This window comes from Cottoperca gobio, chromosome 11 (assembly GCF_900634415.1).
Source record: "Cottoperca gobio chromosome 11, fCotGob3.1, whole genome shotgun sequence".
In the NCBI taxonomy this organism is placed as follows: Eukaryota; Metazoa; Chordata; class Actinopteri; order Perciformes; family Bovichtidae; genus Cottoperca; species Cottoperca gobio.
This window is the reverse complement of record NC_041365.1, coordinates 6,178,074-6,198,324: the sequence shown is the minus strand read 5'-3', so window position 1 is coordinate 6,198,324 and position 20,251 is coordinate 6,178,074. Positions and strand designations below refer to the sequence as shown.

The 20,251-nt window shown below is 43.4% G+C and overlaps 1 protein-coding gene across 1 annotated transcript in view; it reads left to right on the top strand.

Annotated features, from left to right (window-relative positions):
• clasp2 (cytoplasmic linker associated protein 2) overlaps window positions 1-19,421 on the top strand; it is a 60,864-nt gene extending 41,443 nt beyond the window's left edge. Inside the window, 27 exon segments of the mRNA XM_029443126.1 lie at window positions 556-657; window positions 901-927; window positions 2,400-2,426; window positions 3,843-4,016; window positions 4,190-4,234; window positions 6,410-6,517; window positions 6,851-6,913; window positions 7,442-7,548; window positions 7,701-7,724; window positions 7,903-8,058; window positions 8,301-8,392; window positions 8,729-8,792; window positions 9,530-9,589; window positions 9,936-9,938; window positions 10,664-10,827; window positions 11,050-11,128; window positions 12,989-13,132; window positions 13,306-13,449; window positions 13,545-13,651; window positions 14,082-14,223; window positions 15,684-15,861; window positions 15,974-16,131; window positions 16,133-16,168; window positions 16,270-16,398; window positions 16,987-17,193; window positions 17,459-17,575; window positions 17,899-19,421. Coding sequence (XP_029298986.1) covers window positions 556-657; window positions 901-927; window positions 2,400-2,426; window positions 3,843-4,016; window positions 4,190-4,234; window positions 6,410-6,517; window positions 6,851-6,913; window positions 7,442-7,548; window positions 7,701-7,724; window positions 7,903-8,058; window positions 8,301-8,392; window positions 8,729-8,792; window positions 9,530-9,589; window positions 9,936-9,938; window positions 10,664-10,827; window positions 11,050-11,128; window positions 12,989-13,132; window positions 13,306-13,449; window positions 13,545-13,651; window positions 14,082-14,223; window positions 15,684-15,861; window positions 15,974-16,131; window positions 16,133-16,168; window positions 16,270-16,398; window positions 16,987-17,193; window positions 17,459-17,575; window positions 17,899-17,973 — 2,732 coding nt within the window. The 3' untranslated portion in view covers window positions 17,974-19,421.
• The last annotated feature ends 830 nt before the right edge of the window (window positions 19,422-20,251 follow it).

The window sequence follows — 20,251 nt, the reverse complement described above, 5'->3', positions numbered from 1 at the left end:
AAAAAAAAAAAAAAAAGTCCCCTATCATTTATTATATAGAAAAATAATTCTTCATTTAAAAAAACTGCAAATGTTTTAAAGGGATGCACAAGGGTTAATAGAAGAATGGCTTAACACAAACGCAAACACAAAGAAATGCAGCTGTAAGTGGATCAGTTGATGCACTGCAGGGTCTAGAGTGAATGATGTGAATGATTTCTGTGCTGCAGTAATATCTCACAGTGACTCACAAAATGGTACAAGATATTATCATGAAATCCATCAATGCATAAACATAAATAAGTAGCTGGGTCATGACAAGTGTCAGATTTGAAGTACGTACTTCCTGACAATTGTTCCTAATCCACTGAAGCATCCCTGTGTGTATCTGTGCGGCTGAATCTGAGTGTTTAGTTTAGTATCTGACGTTCGTTCAGCAGCTTCCAGCATTAGTGGCTTTTTGCCAGCTGTAGTGCTTCTTAGGTTCTTGAGCTGCAAACTAGATGTGATTTAGATGTGTAGGAAGTACAGCAGTGTGTTTTTTGTTTAAGTATTTTTCCCTCCACATACATACAGGCCGTGTACGTACCAAGCAGCCATTGACCACTGCCAGCAGCATGTCCAGCCAGGTGGATTCTCGAGGACGCAGCCGCACCAAGATGGTCTCCCAGTCACAACGTATGTACCCCCTCCCACCCACACACACAGCCTGACTTAAACCCAGCTGTGACGAAACATTCTGGGTATCAAGTCTACTTACCACATCACATAAACACACACACACACACACAGCAACAGAAATGGTGTGTATGAGCCTCTTGGCGTGTGTGTTTGTAGTTTCTCACCCTCTTATGTGGAGTCTCATTACTTGTTGCCTTCACGGTGACTATAAGCTCTATGTAAATGTTTTTGTGCCTTCAGGTTCCGACGAATCCGATTGCACACCAGGTATTCTGTTTGTGTGTCAGAGTCAGAGTGTGTGTGTCTATCTGTGCACCACTGTGGGAATGGTGGGACACCTGCTATCGCTCTCATTCTGGTCAAGGTGTTTTGTGCAAAGAGGAGTGAGTGTGTGTTTTTGTATGTGTGTTTTTCTATGCATGCTGTGTCTCATCACTGAGGATGGTGTGGTGGACAGTTTATTTTATGCTGCTCTGGCTGTCATTTAGGTTGTTATCAATACTTCAACAGATGTAATGGAATACAAGCCACTGGGTTTGCACAAAGTCTTGAAAGTTTTTTGTTTTGTTTTTCACGGTTAGGATTATGGTTACATTCGTACATAGTCCTTGAAACACCAGATTATGTTGAAAATGAAGCATTTTCATCTCCACCAAAAATCTTTAAAACTTTAAATGGAACGATGCTGTCTTCATATTTGTTTGTTGTCTCCTGGCGTCATGAGGGCGACCATCTGCTCTCAATGCGCAAGCAACATTTGACGTAGTGCATTGATGGTAGTTTGGTAACAATTGTACCTGCTCATTAGCTACTAGAATACAACTGGCTGGCGAACAAAAAACATAAAACAATGGCTTCAGAGATGATCCGCAGAGAGGAAGGCGTGACCCACGACTTGCAGAAAGTAGATCGACCTGTATACGAGAAACAAAGTGACACTATACATTGATTGCTGTGTATTTGAAGGTATTCTGTATTTGCATTCATATTAGCAATTTAGATGTGATACTAGAGGCTTTGAGATTCTGAAAATTCTCAGTTGAGGTACCTTTAATAGCGCTTGAATTTAACTCTTAAAAAGCTGTGCGCACCCTGCCTAAAGCAGATGTGTGCACACCTGCTTTCTTGCCGCATAAGCGTGGCGTTGGTTTGAAAAACCAGTTCAAAAGTGGACAATGATTGGACCACAGTCCACTGCACCAATTTAGATCATGACATTGAGTGAACAAGAGTTCAAAGCCCAAATTTCAGAACGACAGACCAACAGAATCCGAGGAAATGGCAGCTGAACAGAGGCGTAGAAAGATTTCTACGGATGTGTGTGTGTGTGATAGTGTATGGATATGTTTGAGCATATTTACTTTGAGGCATTTTCTTTTCCTCATTGTGAACCGGCTGTGATTGATACATTACAAGCTGTCCCAACATGCACTGCTTTTTCCCAGGCTATCATCTGTAGCTGGTTCAGTGTGTGTGCGTGTGTGTGTTTGTTTTAGCAACACATTTTCAACACCTGTTTTCTCTTTAATATATTTATTTAATCAAAGTGCTTCAGTTTCGCCTTCATTCTTGATGTAGAACACCAGGATACGCTCCCATCTCCCATCGTACTCTGTTCTAACTCCCATGATGCTTTTGTTTTTGCGCTGACACCCATAATTCATCTGGTTTAATCTGCTGTTCCTTCCCCCTCGCCTCTGCTTTCCCCCTCCTCCCAACCAATGGGCTTATTGGCTCAGGATCTCAGTCTGCTACCCCTGTTGGTGGTAAGATTACAACGCTACTTCTTGTCCGCTGTCTTTATCTTTACTGCTTTTCCTCTGTTGCCCTGACTTCCCCCTCCTTCACATGCACCCAGAAAGGTCACCTAAAGCTACTCCCACTCTGGCATGCTGGGATTTGTAGTCACAGACTGTTAACATGGCTGTTCTATGATCATGCTAAATACACTGCTTTGGGAGCCTTGTGTTCCTGCACTCTTATGTGTGCCTGGATGTAGTCTCAAGATAGAGAAGATGTTTTAGTTTTTTTTTTTATCCCCGTCAAAAGGACAAACACATTTCCCTAATGTAAAAAAAATATATATGTATTTTTAGATGCCAGGCAAATCATTCTGAACATTTTTGTAATAAACCTTTTACATAGTTCACTATCTTATAAACAGTTTATTAAAAAAAAGTCAATTGTGTAATGCTCACGTGTATTTATAGAATCCACGTTGACTTTGTGTAAATATAAAGAGACGGGGGAGTGAGGTTTCTGGGAAAGTGTCAAAGTATTCTTCTTTACATGAAAGTACACAAATTAACGAATAGATTATCAGCTACTGTATATCTGTGAAGTTGCAAGTCGTGGTCATAAACCGTATAGCCACAGCTGAAATAATAGTATGCATATTGTGAATATGATTTTATAAGTTGCTGAAGCTGAACTAAAAATCAAAAAGATAATAGAAGCATCCCTACTTAGCTTTTCGCTGCCATTTAGATGTATTTATTTAGCTCTGTGTCACTAGTACAAGGAAACAGATTTGTCATGGGTTGAGTCTGTGTGTGTCAATGCGAGAGTGAGTGAGATGTTTAGTCCTGTTGAAATCAGGTCCAGCTTCATGTGTTGAGCCCTGGAGTCTGTTCACACACTTCATATTCAACAACGTAGAGCAGCTTCTCTGTTTGTTTGAAGGTGGAAAGTAATGTGATGCGTTGTAGAAGTAAACACGGCGGTCCTTTTTAGAGACGGGATGTCATTGGGAGGAGAAATTAATCAAATGTTATGTAGTCATTTTGGACTAAATCATCGTCAATCTAATGACATTTTATTTAAATGTTTTTGTTGTTGTAATTTATTTATATGAACGTTTTTTGGTGTAAGGTGTAAAATGCCCGAGAATCTTCTTTCCAATGACGACAAACGTTGTAAAGTTTGCCATTAAGTTCTGTGCATCTTTAATATACGTAGTGTACGTTTCAACAGTAAAAAGTGAAGGGCAGTCGCAGCTGTCTTTGTCAGTTGTATGTGTACAAATCTAGTCACTATGTTCAAAATAAGATCCTCACATTAGAGGTGTGGTTACGTTTCTCTGCGGCTTTCACTGTAAAAGTTCCACTTGCTGCCTGAGTCAGGCTCTGACTTTCTCCCTGTCTTTGTGTTTTGTCCTCTTCTCTCTCTGCGTCTCTCTGAAGCTGGCAGTCGGAGTGGCTCCCCGGGTCGTGTGCTGACGAGTACGGCCCTGAGCACCATGAGCTCAGGGGCCCACAGGGTGCTGGCCGGGTCCAGCGGTGACAAAAACAGACGCAGCCGCATCCCCCGCAGCCAGGGCTGCTCCAGAGACTCTTCCCCCACCCGCCTGTCTGTCGGTAAGAAGACTTTTATTAATATTTACTTTTATATTTGTCTTCCTGCATCAGTGTTATAACAATGTCTTAAATGTTTGTAAATGCACGCACACAATCGTCCTTGGATCTCAACTTTTTTGCCCTCCTGCTCCCGGTCTTCTTTTCTTCCTGCCCCTGGTGCTTCTGTCCTCTAGCTCCTTCCAGCATTAGTTCCATCTACAACGGAGCGAGCAGAGGAGGTAAGGCTCCGACCTCGACCAGACCATCCTACTATCCATCTCTTAACCTCCACCTATCTATTAGGGCTGTACCGAATGTTCTTCTACATTAAAAGCTTCCATCGACCTTTTTATATAAAGCTTTGAATGTCTGTTGTTATATTTCATATAGTTGCTACTACGCCTCAATTTCTATACAGTGATTAATCGTATTCAATTATTATTCCTTTTTTTTATTATTAAATGAACTTTCTTTAATGAGTATAACTCGTCAGTGCGTGCCTCCCTTTGTATGGGACAAGCAGGAGAGCAAAGAGCTTTTTCACCACCGTAAAATGTGTTATTGAGAGGCTTCACGCCAACAATATGGACTGTGGATCGTAGCCTAATCTTTATCTTCAACTGTGCAGAAATACCAGGTTTAAACTAAATGAATTTAAAAAAAAGCAACATTCAAATATCAATGTTGTGATTTAAAGCTTCCAACTATTCGGTACAGCCCTGCTATCTAATTCTCATCATCATTTTAAAATCATCCCTCGTTCTTTATCTCCATCCCTCCTCTACACATCTCCCAATCTCTCCCGCCTTCCCAATCCCTCCATCCAGCCTCATAGAGCCCATCTCTCTAAGCTGTCTCTGACTTCATGGCTGTGTTGTTATGGTGATGGGTGCCCATGATCAGCTGATGTCCACGCATTATGAAAGCCTCCCTCTCTTTACTAACCTGTTGTCAGTGGCTGATGATCAAACCTTCTAGCAGGATCAGCGACGCTTCATCAGGGCTTCAGGCTTTGATTAACCCTGATTGGCTGGGTAGATGCTGAAGCTGATGAACAGAGCAATGAACAGAGAAGTTGATTGCGATGCTACTGGATGAAAAAAAAAACGCAGATCCTCCCCTCGCCCATCCCTCGATCGCTTAATTCATCTGAAAATCACTTCCTTTTCTATTCTGTGTATGTGTGTGTGTGAGACGGTGATTGCATGCGATTATCAAACTAATTTTTTTGTTTCATTTAAATGTTAGTCCAGCAGTCCTGTGCTTCTTCGGGTGCATCTCATCTAGAGCTGAAACAATTGGTCAATCAACAGAAAATTAATCTGCAGCAATCCTAAGAATCAATTAGTCGTTTGAGTCTTTCTACCCAACATGTACTGGTTCTAGCTTCTGAAGCTTTAATTTATCTGGGGTTTCTTTATGGAAACTATAATAGTGAACCCAAACAATATATGACTGTTAGTCGGACAAACTTAAGCAACTTAAAGACGCCACCTTTTGGGGAACTTTTGATGGGTGCTTTCAGTATTTGTGGACATTTTATAGACGAGCTGAAACAGTCGGTCAGAACAGTAATGTGCAACTATTTTGATAATTAAACTTCTTGTTTTTGCTCGAAAATAAAATAAAACAAGTGAATCCGTTGAGATGCACCCTCGGAGCAAGTAGACCTATGCTCGTATTCACTCTTGTTTCTGTCAGTTTGTCACTTGCCTGTTCTGTCTTATTTATGTCTTTATCAATGTATCCTCTATATGTATCCTCCTCTCGCTCTCGCTCTCTCTCTCTCTCTCTCTCTCTCTCTCTCGCTCTCTCTCTGTCTCTCTCTCTCGCTCTGTCTCTCTCTCCTCTCTCTGTCTCTCTCTGTCTCTCTGTCTCTCTCTCTCTGTTTCTCTCTCTCTCTCTCTCTCTCTCGCTCTGTCTCTCTCTCTCGCTCTGTCTCTCTCTCCTCTCTCTGTCTCTCTCTCTCTCTCTCTCTCTGTTTCTCTCTCTCTCTCTCTCTCTCTCTCTCGCTCTGTCTCTCTCTCCTCTCTCTGTCTCTCTCTGTCTCTCTCTGTCTCTCTCTCTCTCTGTCTCTCTCTCTCTCTGTCTCTCTCTCTCTCTCTGTCTCTCTCGCTCTGTCTCTCTCTCTGTCTCTCCTCTCTCTCTCTGTCTCTCTCCCTCTCTCTCTCTCTCTCTCTCTCTCTGGCTCTCTCTCTGTCTGTCTCTGTCTCTGTCTCTGTCTCTCTCTCTCTCTCTCTCTCTCCTTTATCACGGCTCATGTATGTCTTTCTTCTTTGTCTTCTTTATGTCCCTTCCCCTTGTCCTGTGTGTTCTTACTACCACTTTCCTTCACTTTACTGCTCTTCCTTCCCCTGTTTCCCCCTCATCTTTCCCTCTGCTGCGCTGCGGTGTTGTAACCCGGGTGGCGTTAGCTCGGGGCAGTCGTATCCCTCGGCCCAGTATGAGTCAGGGCTGCAGCAGAGAGGCCAGCAGGGAGAGCAGCCGGGACACCAGCCCCATACGCTCCTTCACTCCCCTTGGTGAGTAGCAGTCGCAGACAGATACCCGGGGGGGATAACTAGTAAACTCAGGATGAGTAAGACATCATAGGAGAAGGGAAACCTTTCCTTTATACATTAAGTTAGTTTAAACCAAAGAAACATAGGCTTTTATTCAGTGCTTGATTTAAACTAAACTTATAGGGTGATTTAAAAAAAAAAAAAAAGCAATCACTCGCGTTTTTTCAGCCTTTCTTTCTGCTCTCACACCCTGTTCGAAAAGTGTTAGGGTTGTGTGTGCGTGTGTGTTTGTCTCTTGTGTGTCTGTGTGTGTGAGTGTTAAACTCTGTATGTGTGTTTTAATCTTGGTTGCAGCAACGCGGAGCTACTCTCGCTCCACCGGAGCTCTCCACACACCTGACGTTTTTGGTGCCGCAGGTGAAGGCTGAGTACATCTATTTCTCCGTACCTCACCCACCCACGTCGCCTTAATATGTGTTCGCTCACCTGTTTTCTTTTTGTTCTCTTTAGTGCCAAGCATCTTCTCCTACATTATTTGTCAGCCTGTTTCTTTCCTTGTCCATTAGCCTTCGTGCTTTATGTTTAGTTTTTTATTCTGCTCCAGGACGTCGAACCTTCCAGTGGAATTGCATGTTTCTGCCAGTTTTACCATTTTGTTTTTTATTTATTTAGCCCTGCCCCTTTCCTGCAAGGACACCAACATGTTCTTCCGTGTTTTTTGTCAATCATACTTTCTCCCCCAGCGGCACCTGCAATGTCACCTAACAAGTCATCTCATCAACTTACAGGGTTGTCTCATGGGAAATGTAGTGTGCGTGGGTTGAGTAAATGAGGAGAATGGTGGATCATCAGAGGGCGAGTGAGAGACAGCTCGAAGAGTGAGAGAAACCCTAGGTCTAAAAAGTCTTAACGCTGTCCATCATTCCACTCTTTCTATCTGTGCAGGATCAGGTTTCGGCATCAGCCAGTCCAGTCGTCTCTCTTCTTCAGTCAGTGCCATGAGGGTCCTCAACACAGGCTCAGACGTTGAAGAGGCTCTCGCAGATGCATTGGTATGCAAAGGCATTCAACACATATACCTAAACAGAAATACCTCTATTCACATTCCAGTAAGCTGTCACCATGTGCAGCTCACACCTCCTGGAGTGTGTGTGTGTGCGCGTGTTAACTAACCCCTGGTTCTACCTCTGTTTAACGCTGTCAGCTGTTGGGAGACATGCGGTCCAAGGTCAGCTCCTTCTCCTGCCTCTTACCTGCGTGTTGTGTGTGTTAGTGTGTGTTTAGCCGTGTTTGTGCTCTATGAAGCAGGTGTGCAAGTGCATGTTTTCTGCCTGTGCCTGTTATTAGTCCATTTTCACTTTCAGTTTAATTTCATCTCTTTTGGATGTTTTGTCCTCCAACCGCAGAAGAAGCCAGCACGGCGGCGGTATGAAAACTACAGCATGTACTCCGACGATGACGCTAACAGCGATGCATCTAGCGCCTGTTCAGAGCGGTCCTACAGCTCCAGGAACGGAGGAGCCATCCCCACCTACATGAGGCAGACAGAAGACGTAGCTGAGGTTGGTGGCAACAGCACTACAGCAGAAAAAACTTGAGAACCTCAGTGTAGAATATTAAAGCCATGATTGAGCTATAAACTTACATTTTTGTTGCAAGTAAATTTTGAGACTTTGCAGTGAGGAAATGAGTGCCATTAGTGCATGAACTGGAAGCCATGTCAGTTCAGTATCAGGCTCAATATTTCTGTGTGTGTGTCTGTGTGTGTGTCTGTGTGTGTGTGTGTGTTTGTTTCTCTCACCAGGTGCTGAACCGTTGTGCCAGTGCTAACTGGTCAGAGAGGAAGGAGGGGCTGCTGGGCCTCCAGGCGCTGCTGAAGAACCAGCGCACCCTCAGGTCAGACACAGAACAGCAAATGTGTTTTAAAATAATGAAGGGATTCATAGTAAAGGAAACACTTGTGGTGAAAAAAATGACGTGTTTTCTAAAAGTAAAAGAAGATGAGTTTAACAGAAAATGTGAAAAATGGATTAGGGTTGGACATAAGGACATCTGCACTTTATACTTTCATTGACAATAATTGTATAAATGTTTAAATAAGCAAATAGTACTGTATACTGCATTACTAGTTGTAAACTGTGTCCTCCTCTTTGCCGCTTGTACGTTTTGATGTTATATTTGTGCATGTATAAAGGTAATAAAGACTAAATTGATTGTTGGTTTGCTCTGCAGTCGGGTCGAGTTGAAGAGGCTGTGTGAAATCTTCACCAGGATGTTTGCAGACCCTCACAGTAAGGTATGAGTGCATACAGTGCCCACACAAAGAAGCACAGCATTCACTCATTTACAATATCATGCCAAATAGAGTCATTATTTATCCCACTTTTATTTGACTTTGGTTCCACGCATTTTGTTTACCCCCACCATCCTTCACTTTACCGGATTCTGCCAAAACAAACACAAGCACACATTTGTAAACGGACTCGGTTTAACTCTCACGGAGGTTAAATGAAGTATTTAGAATACGTTTCGAGATGAAGACTGGTTAAACGGGTCAACATGCATCCGATGCACACACACACACACACACACACACACACACACATATGGATATTCTCGCCCGAACATAATCACAGGCATGCAGAGTGAGCGACGGACTGTTATCTAACGGCATGCCATGCCTGAGTTTGCGTTTGACCTCACACTCTCCGCCGTCCTGTGGGATTGTTCTGTCACTGTTCAGCAGCCAATCCGCCGGCTGTGCTCACTGCATTCACTGCCACTCCCGCTCTTCCCCCCCCCCCCCCCTCCCTCCCTGCAATCTGAAGCGACGACACTGACCGCACACACACACACTCAGACGCACAGATATTTGGTCTGCCAGCTCTTCTCTCTGACTAACCAGCTGCGTTTCGCCCTCTCTAACACTGCCACTTCTCTTCCGGCGGTTTTGAATGCCACACATGTCGTAAGGTGTGTGAGCCCCGCCCCCCCTCCTGCTCATTTGACGTTTGACGATTTGATGAATTTCAGCGAGACTCCGGCAGGGTGTACGGCACGGCAGAATCCGGTATAAGCTCAGCCTCCTTCAAGGTACTGCATCTCACCATGGATCCCTCTCCTGCCTTCATCTATCTATCCCACACCATCCCCACTTCTTCTTTCTCATCTCCCTTTTTTTTTTTTTCAAACGTCTCTCTCTGTTTTCTTTCCTAGAGTGCACAAAACATCACTTCACGTTTAAAAAGAAACACAAATGTGTCACTCTTATCTATTTGACTCTATCTCCATTTAGCAAATGTTGGATTGAAAGGCCACATGTTGAGCGTGCTCACAGACGCTCAGAGTTCATTCAGGTCTTTGTCAGGATGCTAACAGATGTGTCTCTCTCTCCCACATGCAACTCCCCCCCCCCCCCCCCCTCTGGAACTCTCTGTAGAGAGTAAGTTTGGCCGATCAGTGTTACTGTATTATTACATTGTGTTCTGGATGAAATCTCGCTCACTAACCTGTAACTGCACTGTCCTGCTGAAATCAACCACTGGCATGTAGAGATGTTGACCTTACAGTCTCATTGCGGTTGTCTTCTAATATTAATATTGTTATTATTAATGTGGGTGATTGAAATGATGATCATTTGTATATCAGTTACTCACCCAGTGCTACCTTGTGTTCTTGAAGAAGACTTTTCAACTTGCATGCCTCCACAGTGAACGAAGAATCCTTAAACAGAGAACATCCTTGATGGATTAAAGTCAAGTGGAGCGTTTAATAACACAATTATATCAAAATCTTACTATTTTAAACACTTAGCAAAAAGAACATGTGTTTGGGAAGTAGTGAGCACACGACTGGATAAATGAGACCCGGGTTATCGTTGTAGCAGTTTGTACACGGATGTATTTAAATTCATCAAGACTTTTCTCCGTTTACGGTAACACAGGGTGAGTAATTGATATGCAAATGATCATTTTGGGGGTGAAGTGAATAACCACTAACCTCACAATGGGAACTAATGATCCTCTCACATGAACCTTCAGCATAACATTCCTATGTCCTGTAATTAACTCTAAATGTTGGAATACTTGTGTGCATGACTGTGTGCATGAGACACGTGAATTGTTGAGTGTCGGAGTCGCCGTGTGACTCAAACTGTGTGTGTTTTAGGTGTTCAGTATGTTCCTGGAGACGCTGGTAGATTTCATCCTGGTCCATAAGGAAGATCTGCAGGACTGGTTGTTCGTCCTGCTCACGCAGCTGTTGAAGAAGATGGGAGCTGACCTGCTGGGCTCCGTACAGGCCAAAGTTCAGAGGGCCCTGGATGTCACACGGTGAGGTCACACTGCAGGCTGACATTAGAGCTCATGAGTTGACCCATGGGTAATATCAGTTACACAAATCAACACACAAATCATTGTTTACCTCCTACGAATATGGAGCAACACGGTCATTTATCATTAACTGTCAAGACACCTGGCAAAGATCATTTTACTCTTGAGATGTGTGTCTGTGCTGGAAGATGAATGTGTTTTTGTTTTTTTTCCCTCTGACAGAGAGTCTTTCCCCAACGACCTCCAGTTTACTATTCTCATGAGGTTCACTGTGGACCAGACACAGACGCCCAACCTCAAGGTAAAGTGTGGGTGTGGGTAAGAGAAGCTCATGGACTGTGTAAACATGGTAACTGCTGTACTGATATGACCTCATCATGCCTGCCCGAAACCCTGAATCCTGGGCTGTGATTGGTCAGCGATTGATCTGGCCTCTGCACTGGCTTTTTGCTCTCCTACAGTGAGGACACTCCCTTCAAGCTTCCCTCGTCTAAACTCCTTGTCCATCCTGCTCACTAAACCCTCCTGTTGGAGAAACTTCTCACTTCACCATTTCCCCTTCGCCCCCCAATCCTTAGCTTCCCTTCAAGTTCTGTGACTTCATTCCTCGCTCTCCTAACCCTTTTATCTCTCCCCCATCCACCCCCACCCGTTCCTGCCCGATATTTCATCCCATTCTCACAACCTTTTCATTCCCTATCAGTCTTTCTCTTCCTCTGCCTTCAAACTAGGCAATGAAGGATATTATCAGCGTCACAATTCACCCAAATATAAATGTCCTCCAGACTGTTCTCGCTATTTGAACATTTCTCTGCTGTCATTTAAGAGGTAGCTTGAGGTTTCTTTTTCATTTTGCTGTCAGCTGTTGTTTTTGTAATCACAAATGTCATGCAGTAAGAACTTAAAGCACAGACTTACTGAAGAAACTTAATAGTCAAAAACATTGTTCTCAGACTTTAAAATTCTCTGTTGGCTCAAAGCGTGACCTTACAGCTCACATCCCAGACTGGGGGAGGGCAATATGACGATATATATACGATATATACCGTGAAACAGTAGAAAAATATGTTTATGCAGGATTTTGGAGTTACAGGATTTATCTAGATTTTTGGTTATTTTATCTATAAACAGTTTCTCAATCGAATTTCCAGAAAGATATATCAATATCACACAATAGAAATACAAATGACACCCTGAAGATACTGCCTGAGGTGAGTTTCCTTGCAACGCTGATAAGTGTGAATACATTGCAAAGGAGGTTAATACAATGTGAGCACAGCCGTCATCATCCATCTTATCAACTGTTGCATGAAGCTTCATCGGTTTTTGTTGATTAACTTGGCATCAAAGCACTTGCACCTGCCATCATGTGGCCTAAAGGATTACACTGTGCATTACCGGACATTTCAATATCCCCCCCCGAGCCTACTTTCCAGTCTTATTACTCTGCACCCTCCATCCCTCCGCTTCCTTTTTCTCTCTTGTCTCCCCCCCTTCCCCTCCCCTCGTCTCTCCGTTGATTGACGCGGTGCTTCTCCTCTTTCTCTCTGAAGCCTGTGCGGAGCTCGTGTTGCGGGCGAGGCAGGGGAGGGTCCAGGGTAAAATTGTTCCCCCCCAGAGTGCGGCGCCACGCCTGCTCTCTAGACGAGCAGGCTGCAGCCTGGAGCCAGTCCTCCCAGGTCAGTGCGCTCCGGGGGGAGCAATTATATGGCGCGCACTATGCTGCTAAGTGATTTGGAGGAAGTATCAGGTCCCTGAGGTGCATATGGAGAGAGATTGGAGGAAAGATCAGGGCAGGAGTTGTTGTGGCGTTTCGAAGCCTGCGGTGAATGTTTGCATTTATTGGTTCCTTTGTTTTGTCATTTGTCATCACTTTTCTTTTACATTGATTTGTTTTCCCACGTGATAAAGCATGACCATGAACGCACTTTGCTCTTGTCTCACTAATTCATGGGGTCATTTGATTTTCAGACCTGCAAGAGATGCAGTTGTACATGCTGACTGTGAACATTGGTGGTCACTTTTTCATGCGCGTGTGTTCGTTGTTTTGTTGTTGCTGTATTTTTTATTTTGTTTCGCAGGTGAATATTGTCCGTTCAGTTTCCATGTTATCAGGCAACTTTACTAATGATTTGCATAAATGCACATTTTTGTATTTCAGGTGAAGGTGGCGATTCTGAAGTACATTGACACGCTGACGTTACAGATGGAAGCTCCAGACTTTGTGAACTCCAGTGAGACTCGGCTGGCCATCTCCCGCATCATCAACTGGACGGCTGAACCCAAGAGCTCTGACGTCAGAAAGGTGCTGACACACAAACCTCCAGCAGCTATATATATATATATATATATATATATATATATATATATATATATATATATATATATATATATATATATCGATTCAGATGTAACAACAAAGGAATTTAGAATCTTGAAGTCGGCCTTTCTAAATGACAGATGTATTTTGTGTTGCAGGCAGCCCAGTCGGTGTTGATCTCACTGTTCCAGCTCAATACTCCAGAGTTCACCATGCTGCTGGCTGCTCTGCCCAAAACGTTTCAGGACGGAGCCACCAGGCTGCTTCAAAACCATCTGAAGAACACTGGCAACGCTGCGCAGGTAACAAAGGGAGAGTTTCAGACACACATGTGAATCATTATACTGTAGCATTAATACTTATTTTCTAACTTAACTCGTGTGTGTCACTTCCTCAGGCACCAATGGGCAGCCCTCTGACGCGCCACACCCCCCGATCTCCAGCAAGCTGGTCCAGCCCGGTCACATCGCCCACTAACACCTCCCAGAACACCCCCTCACCAAGGTAACACACACAAACACACACACATCTGGAAAAAGTCTACAGATGTTTGTATCAATTAAACCACAGTAGTAGCCGTTTCCCCTTAAGCATGTGTTTATGCGCATTTTAAAGTACCGCAATGTATGGAATCAACTAAATTTGATAAAACTTCTTCAATTGCTCAAAAAATATGTTTACACTCGCTTGAGTAAGTTCTGATGTAGCAAACATTTAACTCACATGACTGATCATCTGTTTCTGCTACAATAGCTGACATGAAAGAACAATTAAAACGTTCCTATTTATCTCAATCAGATTTATTCTAAATAAGTAGTAAAACAGTTAATACCATATGAAATATGTACGATACAATACCGAGGGGATATTTAGCAGGATAGTTTGATGACTCACTTCAGCTGTAATGGTCCTTTTCATTGTATTTTGTGTGCAGTGCATTTGACTACGACACTGAGAACATGAACTCGGAGGACATTTACAGCTCACTGAAAGGTGTCACTGAGGCGATCCAGAACTTCAGCGTCCGCAGCCAAGAAGACATGAATGAACCGGTCCACCGACGCGAGGGAGACGAGGTCAGTAGGGCAGGCGGTTGATGCGAGTACATCAGTGTGTGTCGAGGCTGACGTGGAACGATTAGAGCTGTACTGTTGCGTCTGTAAAATATTCTTGTGATGGAAATTTGTGGGGTATTTTTTCTAATATTGTCGGCAATATTCACACATCACATTATTCAGAAATACAATGACATTTGCTTCCCTGTGGTGAGCAACATTTTATGTAGTGTTCTGCACCAGGGGGGGCTGATATATAAACTTTCCAGAGAGGGTTCGGCCTCCTCCACATTGTCGAAATCACAATGTCAAAAATAACAAAGTTATCCTTTTAATACTGTCTTGACACATGCAGCCATACAAGATATGTGTCATATATATAAATCTGAAAATATCTGCTCAAAGAATATGTAAACAAGATCTGACAAAGTATTCAACGCTAACAGTTCTTGCTACTTGGTGCTCAAACAGTAAATGGTTTTGATCCAGTCTTGTTTAGCCTTACAGCATGTGTTCCAAGACATGCAAAAGTCTAAACAAGCACACACACACACACACACACACACAAACATAGCTAGCTATCAGAATCAGAAATCCTTTTTGTCCCACGACGGGGAAATTTGCGTTGTTACAGCAAAGAGAGTAAAGTGACAATATATACTAGCTGACCCTGACACCTGATCTGTTCCTCCACTCTCCCTGCAGCGTGGGAACTGAGAGGCGTACATGAGGTGTTTATGGGACTCCTGACTGTGAACTTAATCCTCTACTCATGTGTCGTGTTTATGATCCCAGTGGCTGAAATTCACACTGAGGATTTTCTCAACAAGAACCTCCCCTTTTAATATTTGCTTATATAATACTATATACGCGCTTATCTGGAGACTGTGCTTGTTCAGTCGGATTTATGACTACAAAAGTAATGCCAGGTCTTTTTGCAGTCCCTCCCAACAACACTGGTCCCTTTTTAAGGACACTGTGTACTCTAGTTACAGAGGTGTGACACCCCCCCCCCTGACATTTACCCCATGAGAAGCATCTGAAATATAACCAGGTCACATGTCGGCAGCCTGCCAATCACAGCGCTCCTGACTCATCAAACCACCTCTCAGCTATGGGCAGTTAGTAGTTTGAGTGCAAATATACACGAGCAGCTTGACCCTGCTGAAGTTCTCACCTGGTGGTTCTCCGTGTGTCAGCGTTCTTTACTCCCAACACTGGGTTGTTTTTATCACGCCTACAGAACTTCAAGAAACTACAAAAGGAAATGTCTCCCAAAATGATTACAGTCATGAAGTTTGTCCGATAAATGAGTTACTTTTCTTTCAATGTGACGCCTCTTTGTTTGGTTGGTTGGATATAAAATGCAACAGTGACAGATTTTGTTGTTGTTTTTTGGTCTGCACCAAATTTACCAAAATTGAGCTCCTTGTGAGCTGGAAGTCTGGGCCTCTGTAACAATTGTGTTTGCATTTCTGCAGGGAGACGGCGGGACAGACTTTGTGGACGGAGGCCGCATGGCTCTGGACAACAAGACGTCCCTCCTCAACACCCCCCTGCTGTCCTCCAGCCCCCGAGGGGCCCGCGACTTCTCAGACTCTCCCTTCAAACACAGCCGCAAAGACACCAGCATGGACGACTCTGAGCATCTCACAGATGGTACACAAACACATTCTGACAGAAGAATCAGACACTGCACCGCATAATATAAATAAATATAATAATAATAAACATAATAAAGCTCTAATTCGTGTTTCTTTTCTCTTAACAGACCGCAGCCTGGACCAATCGGAGCTGGTGGCCGAGCTGCTGAAAGAGTTGTCCAATCACAACGAGCGCATCGAGGAGAGGAAGGCAGCGCTGTGCGAAATGCTGAAGCTGATTCGAGAGAACACCCTGCAGGTGTGGGACGAACATTTCAAGACCATCCTTGCTGCTCCTGCTGGAAACGATGGGAGACAGAGAGGTACACGCACTCGCTGCATTTCTGTGATATCACTGTAAAAAATAGGCCAAGCTAAACTCCTTTCCTTTTAAACTTCTAAACTCTGTTATTCTCCCTCCCAGCATGTGATCCGAACGCTGGCTCTGCGGGTGCTGAGAGAGATTCTGGGCAAGCAGCCCTGGAGGTTCAAAAACTATGCAGAGCTCACCATCATGAAGGCCCTGGAGGCGCACAAAGACCCCCACAAGGAGGTACGCGTCCTGAAATGTTTGAAACAGACAATATTAGCCTTGGGTCATTGAAACTGCTTTAAATTATGTATTTTGTGCAAGAATGGAAATGAAAGTTCTTTTCGGGGGTTTTTTGTTGGGTTCTTTTTACTTACCGTTGGTAAATAAGCTACCTTCCGCTAGTGCATGTGTGTCTCATTGTTTCACGCGCCGCCTGCCTGCAGAAAGTGCGACAGTGACGCACGCGCCTGATTGAATTTGAATGATGCAGGTTAAACAGCGGCAGCAAGCGAGAATGCCTGCTAGTTCTCATTACAAAAGTCCTCAATGTTGTAACAGTAAGTTACCTTCATCCATGTCTCGGAGTATGCCATGTTGGGTCCTTGAATTTGATGTTTAAGAAAGTGTGGGAACACGTGTAAGTTAGTTCACTTAGAAACTGTTTTTATCGTGAGGACTTCAGAGAGCATGAAGAGATGGTACCAAAGTGTAGAATCATGTACACATCTTCTTCATGATTGTGAGTAGTGATATTTTACCATGTATTTACCACCAAGTCATTGTTTTACAGCATCAGATCTGATAATGTTTGTGTGTGTGATCCTGCAGGTGGTACGAGCAGCAGAGGAGACTGCAGCCATGTTGGCGTTGTCCATCAGTCCAGACCAATGTGTCAAGGTGTTGTGTCCCATTATCCAGTCAGCTGACTATCCCATCAACCTGGCTGCCATCAAGATGGAGACCAAAGTGGTGGAGAGGGTTCCCCGCGAGGGCCTGATGAGCCTCCTGCCTGAGATAGTGCCAGGACTCATACAGGTAGCGCACATACAGAGATCACATGTGACTCAGTTTTGATGCTAAAAATCACGAACCACTATTAGAAGTAAAACATTGGGGCTAAAAGTATTTGTAGCTTTTGCTGTAGAGTGTTACCGTTTAAACAATTCTAGATCTTGTGAAGCTTGACCTTTTTATTGGCTATTTTGTTATTTATTTCATAAAGTCCACACGTTCATACATGACTACTTTGTTTTGAACAAAATGTCCTGCAGGTTGTAATCTACTTTATCTGGTTGAACAGGGTTACGATAACACTGAGAGCAGTGTAAGGAAAGCCTGTGTGTTCTGCCTGGTGGCCATTTACGCAGTGATCGGAGAGGACCTCAAACCGCACCTCAACCAACTCTCCAGCAGCAAGGTAACCTGAACTATAAGCATGTGAGACGTGGGCCGAGCCAGTTGCTTGAAGATGTGTAGTTTCTCATCTGTGGTACCATGCAAGCTCCTTATGTCTTTAGAAGTTATGGAGTCTTAACAGCTTGAAATCTGGCATCTTGAGATTCATTTGAATGTCTTATGTGTTTAGTCAGACATTTACATTGAAATAACATTTACGTTACTAAAATGACAAGACGGACATATAATGTAAATGTTATAACCAACAGGCTTCACCTCAGTAATACACCTTGTATGACTACACCTACATTTACATATGTATTCTGTCTGTTTTTCCGTCCGCAGCTGAAGCTGTTGAATCTGTACATCAAGCGTGCCCAGTCTGGCTCCTGCGGCAGTGAACCCCCTGACTGCCTATAGGAGACACGGCGCCCTCCCACAGGGCAACCACAGAACTGCAACTCTGCACACCAAACATAAACATCAGTTCATGAGCTCACACCCACACAGGCCGAGAACAAAACACACATCCTAACCGATTTCACAGTAGCCAACTGCGGACATCCACACGTGCGCTTGCAGAGTGACACACACACACACACACACACACACACACACACACACACACACACAGGTACACACAGTCCTCGTACATTTCCTGTCCCTCTACAAGATGGAAGTTGTGGTGCACAAGAGAGGAGTATTGTAGTTCTCCTGACCATCGCTGAGGATGCACCCTGACACTGAACTGAACCCTTACATTTGGATTAAACATAAACAGATAACACACGTTCAGTCCCACCCAGGTTTGTCACTAATCACTCAAGGATGAAGATATGAAATGTCCGTCCTCTATCCCCAACACTACAGTATCCCCTCTGAATAACATGTCGAGGTCAACAGGAAGTGATGCGTCTGCATGGTTCTCATTTTTAAGCGGGTGAGGTTCATAGAGCAGGCCTGAGACGAACGAATGGTGCCGTCTTGTGTCTTTCTTGAACAGTGAGTAACTGGGGCCAGGTAGACAGGAATGTAAATTTACATTGTGTCATAGTTTGGATTTATTTTACGCAATGAGGTTTTACTGCAGCGGTTTTTAATGTCTGGCGTTTTCACATAAACATACACTTTCTCTCTTTCAAAAAGGTGCTGATTAGCCTTCAAGGTACGACCAACAAACCGTGCACAGCACTAACGCAAGTCACAGCGGACACAGTACATAGGCAGATTACAAAGTGTAGGAGGTGTTATGTGCTTGGCTATGCATGAGACTAAATTAAAAAAGGTTTTATTGGAGTTCTATCGACGGTCCGAATAGTGTGGCTGAAGTTTTAAATTAATGTGAACAATGTCTGCCCCTTTCAGAAAAATTCATGGTCTCCATTTCTCCCAGCTCATCTTGGATCAGTCGGCTTCTGGGCAACATGGGGAGGAAGATGGGTGCGTGGTGCTTACTACATGAAGTATGACAGGCCTATTCTCGCATAGCGGATATGTATCTATATATGATATTAAAATTGAATATCCAATAACTGTGTCATTTAGGAAAGTTCCCGGGGTGGGGGGGGGGGGGGTGCACATGCGCACCTGTGCCCATCCTTTGTTTTTATTTTCTCTCTCTCTGTTGCTCTAGCCGTAGTCTCTCTCTCTCTCTCTCTCTTACTCACACTTTGGTTTTTTTCTCTGCTGAGAAATTTGTAGAAATGTATTATTTACAGCTCTGAAAAAAGAATCGTCATGTCACCCTTTTCTCTTCTCCTCGTCATCGTGTCTTTCCTTCCTCTTGTAACATTCTAGTTTTCATTGTTGTGTTTTCTCCGTGCATTTACAAAGCTGTGCTTACATTACAATAAAGAACTTGTACAGATCATGATACGCCCTGCCTCTTTTTTTATTGCAGTGGAAAGAGGAAAGGGTAGATAGAAATGTTGATGGCAGAAGGGAATTATTAAACGTCTTTACTGATTGCAAGACTGAACTATTACTGTATAAACTATTTGTCTTTGTTTAACTGACCTAGGGTCAGTGGTAAACCATCTACAGTATCTCCAGCTGTACCTTAAACCAACAGATCCTGACATTTAAAACCTGTATGATTAGTTACTCCAGAAAAGCTTAAAACTGAAACGATTCCTCCGTCCTTTTCGGCATTACTCTCTTATCTGATATCACAGCTGATGATAAAAGGGATAAGATTGAATGCATATTTGTGTGATTTGTTCTTGTTTTCCTCTAAAAATCCTTCAAATGAAACGGAGGAAGGACTTTGTTTTGTTTCAGCGCTCAAATCACTGTTTTGTTTATAGCCAGGATTGTTAATTAATTGGTAGGTCAGAGAGCTGTGGTAAGAAAATGTGCACACAATAAAGTAGACTAATCCAGACATGTGGTTTAAAAATGCAACATGTCTTATACAACATAGCTATTTGAGAAACTGGTGCTGAATTTCATGCATGCACCTGTGCTCCGGTCTGTAAATTTAGGTTACTGCCAAGTCCATGCAGTTAATGTGCTTCAAAAAGTGTCCGTCCTTACAGATCAGTTTATAAAATATGATGTACTGTTATAAAGTACACAACATATGAAGTACTTAAAATGAACTCTAGCTGCAACAGAAAAATGCTGCTTACACAATAAATCACCAGTAATAACAATCCAATAATATAATATATTGTAACACTGGAATGGATCAAGTAGA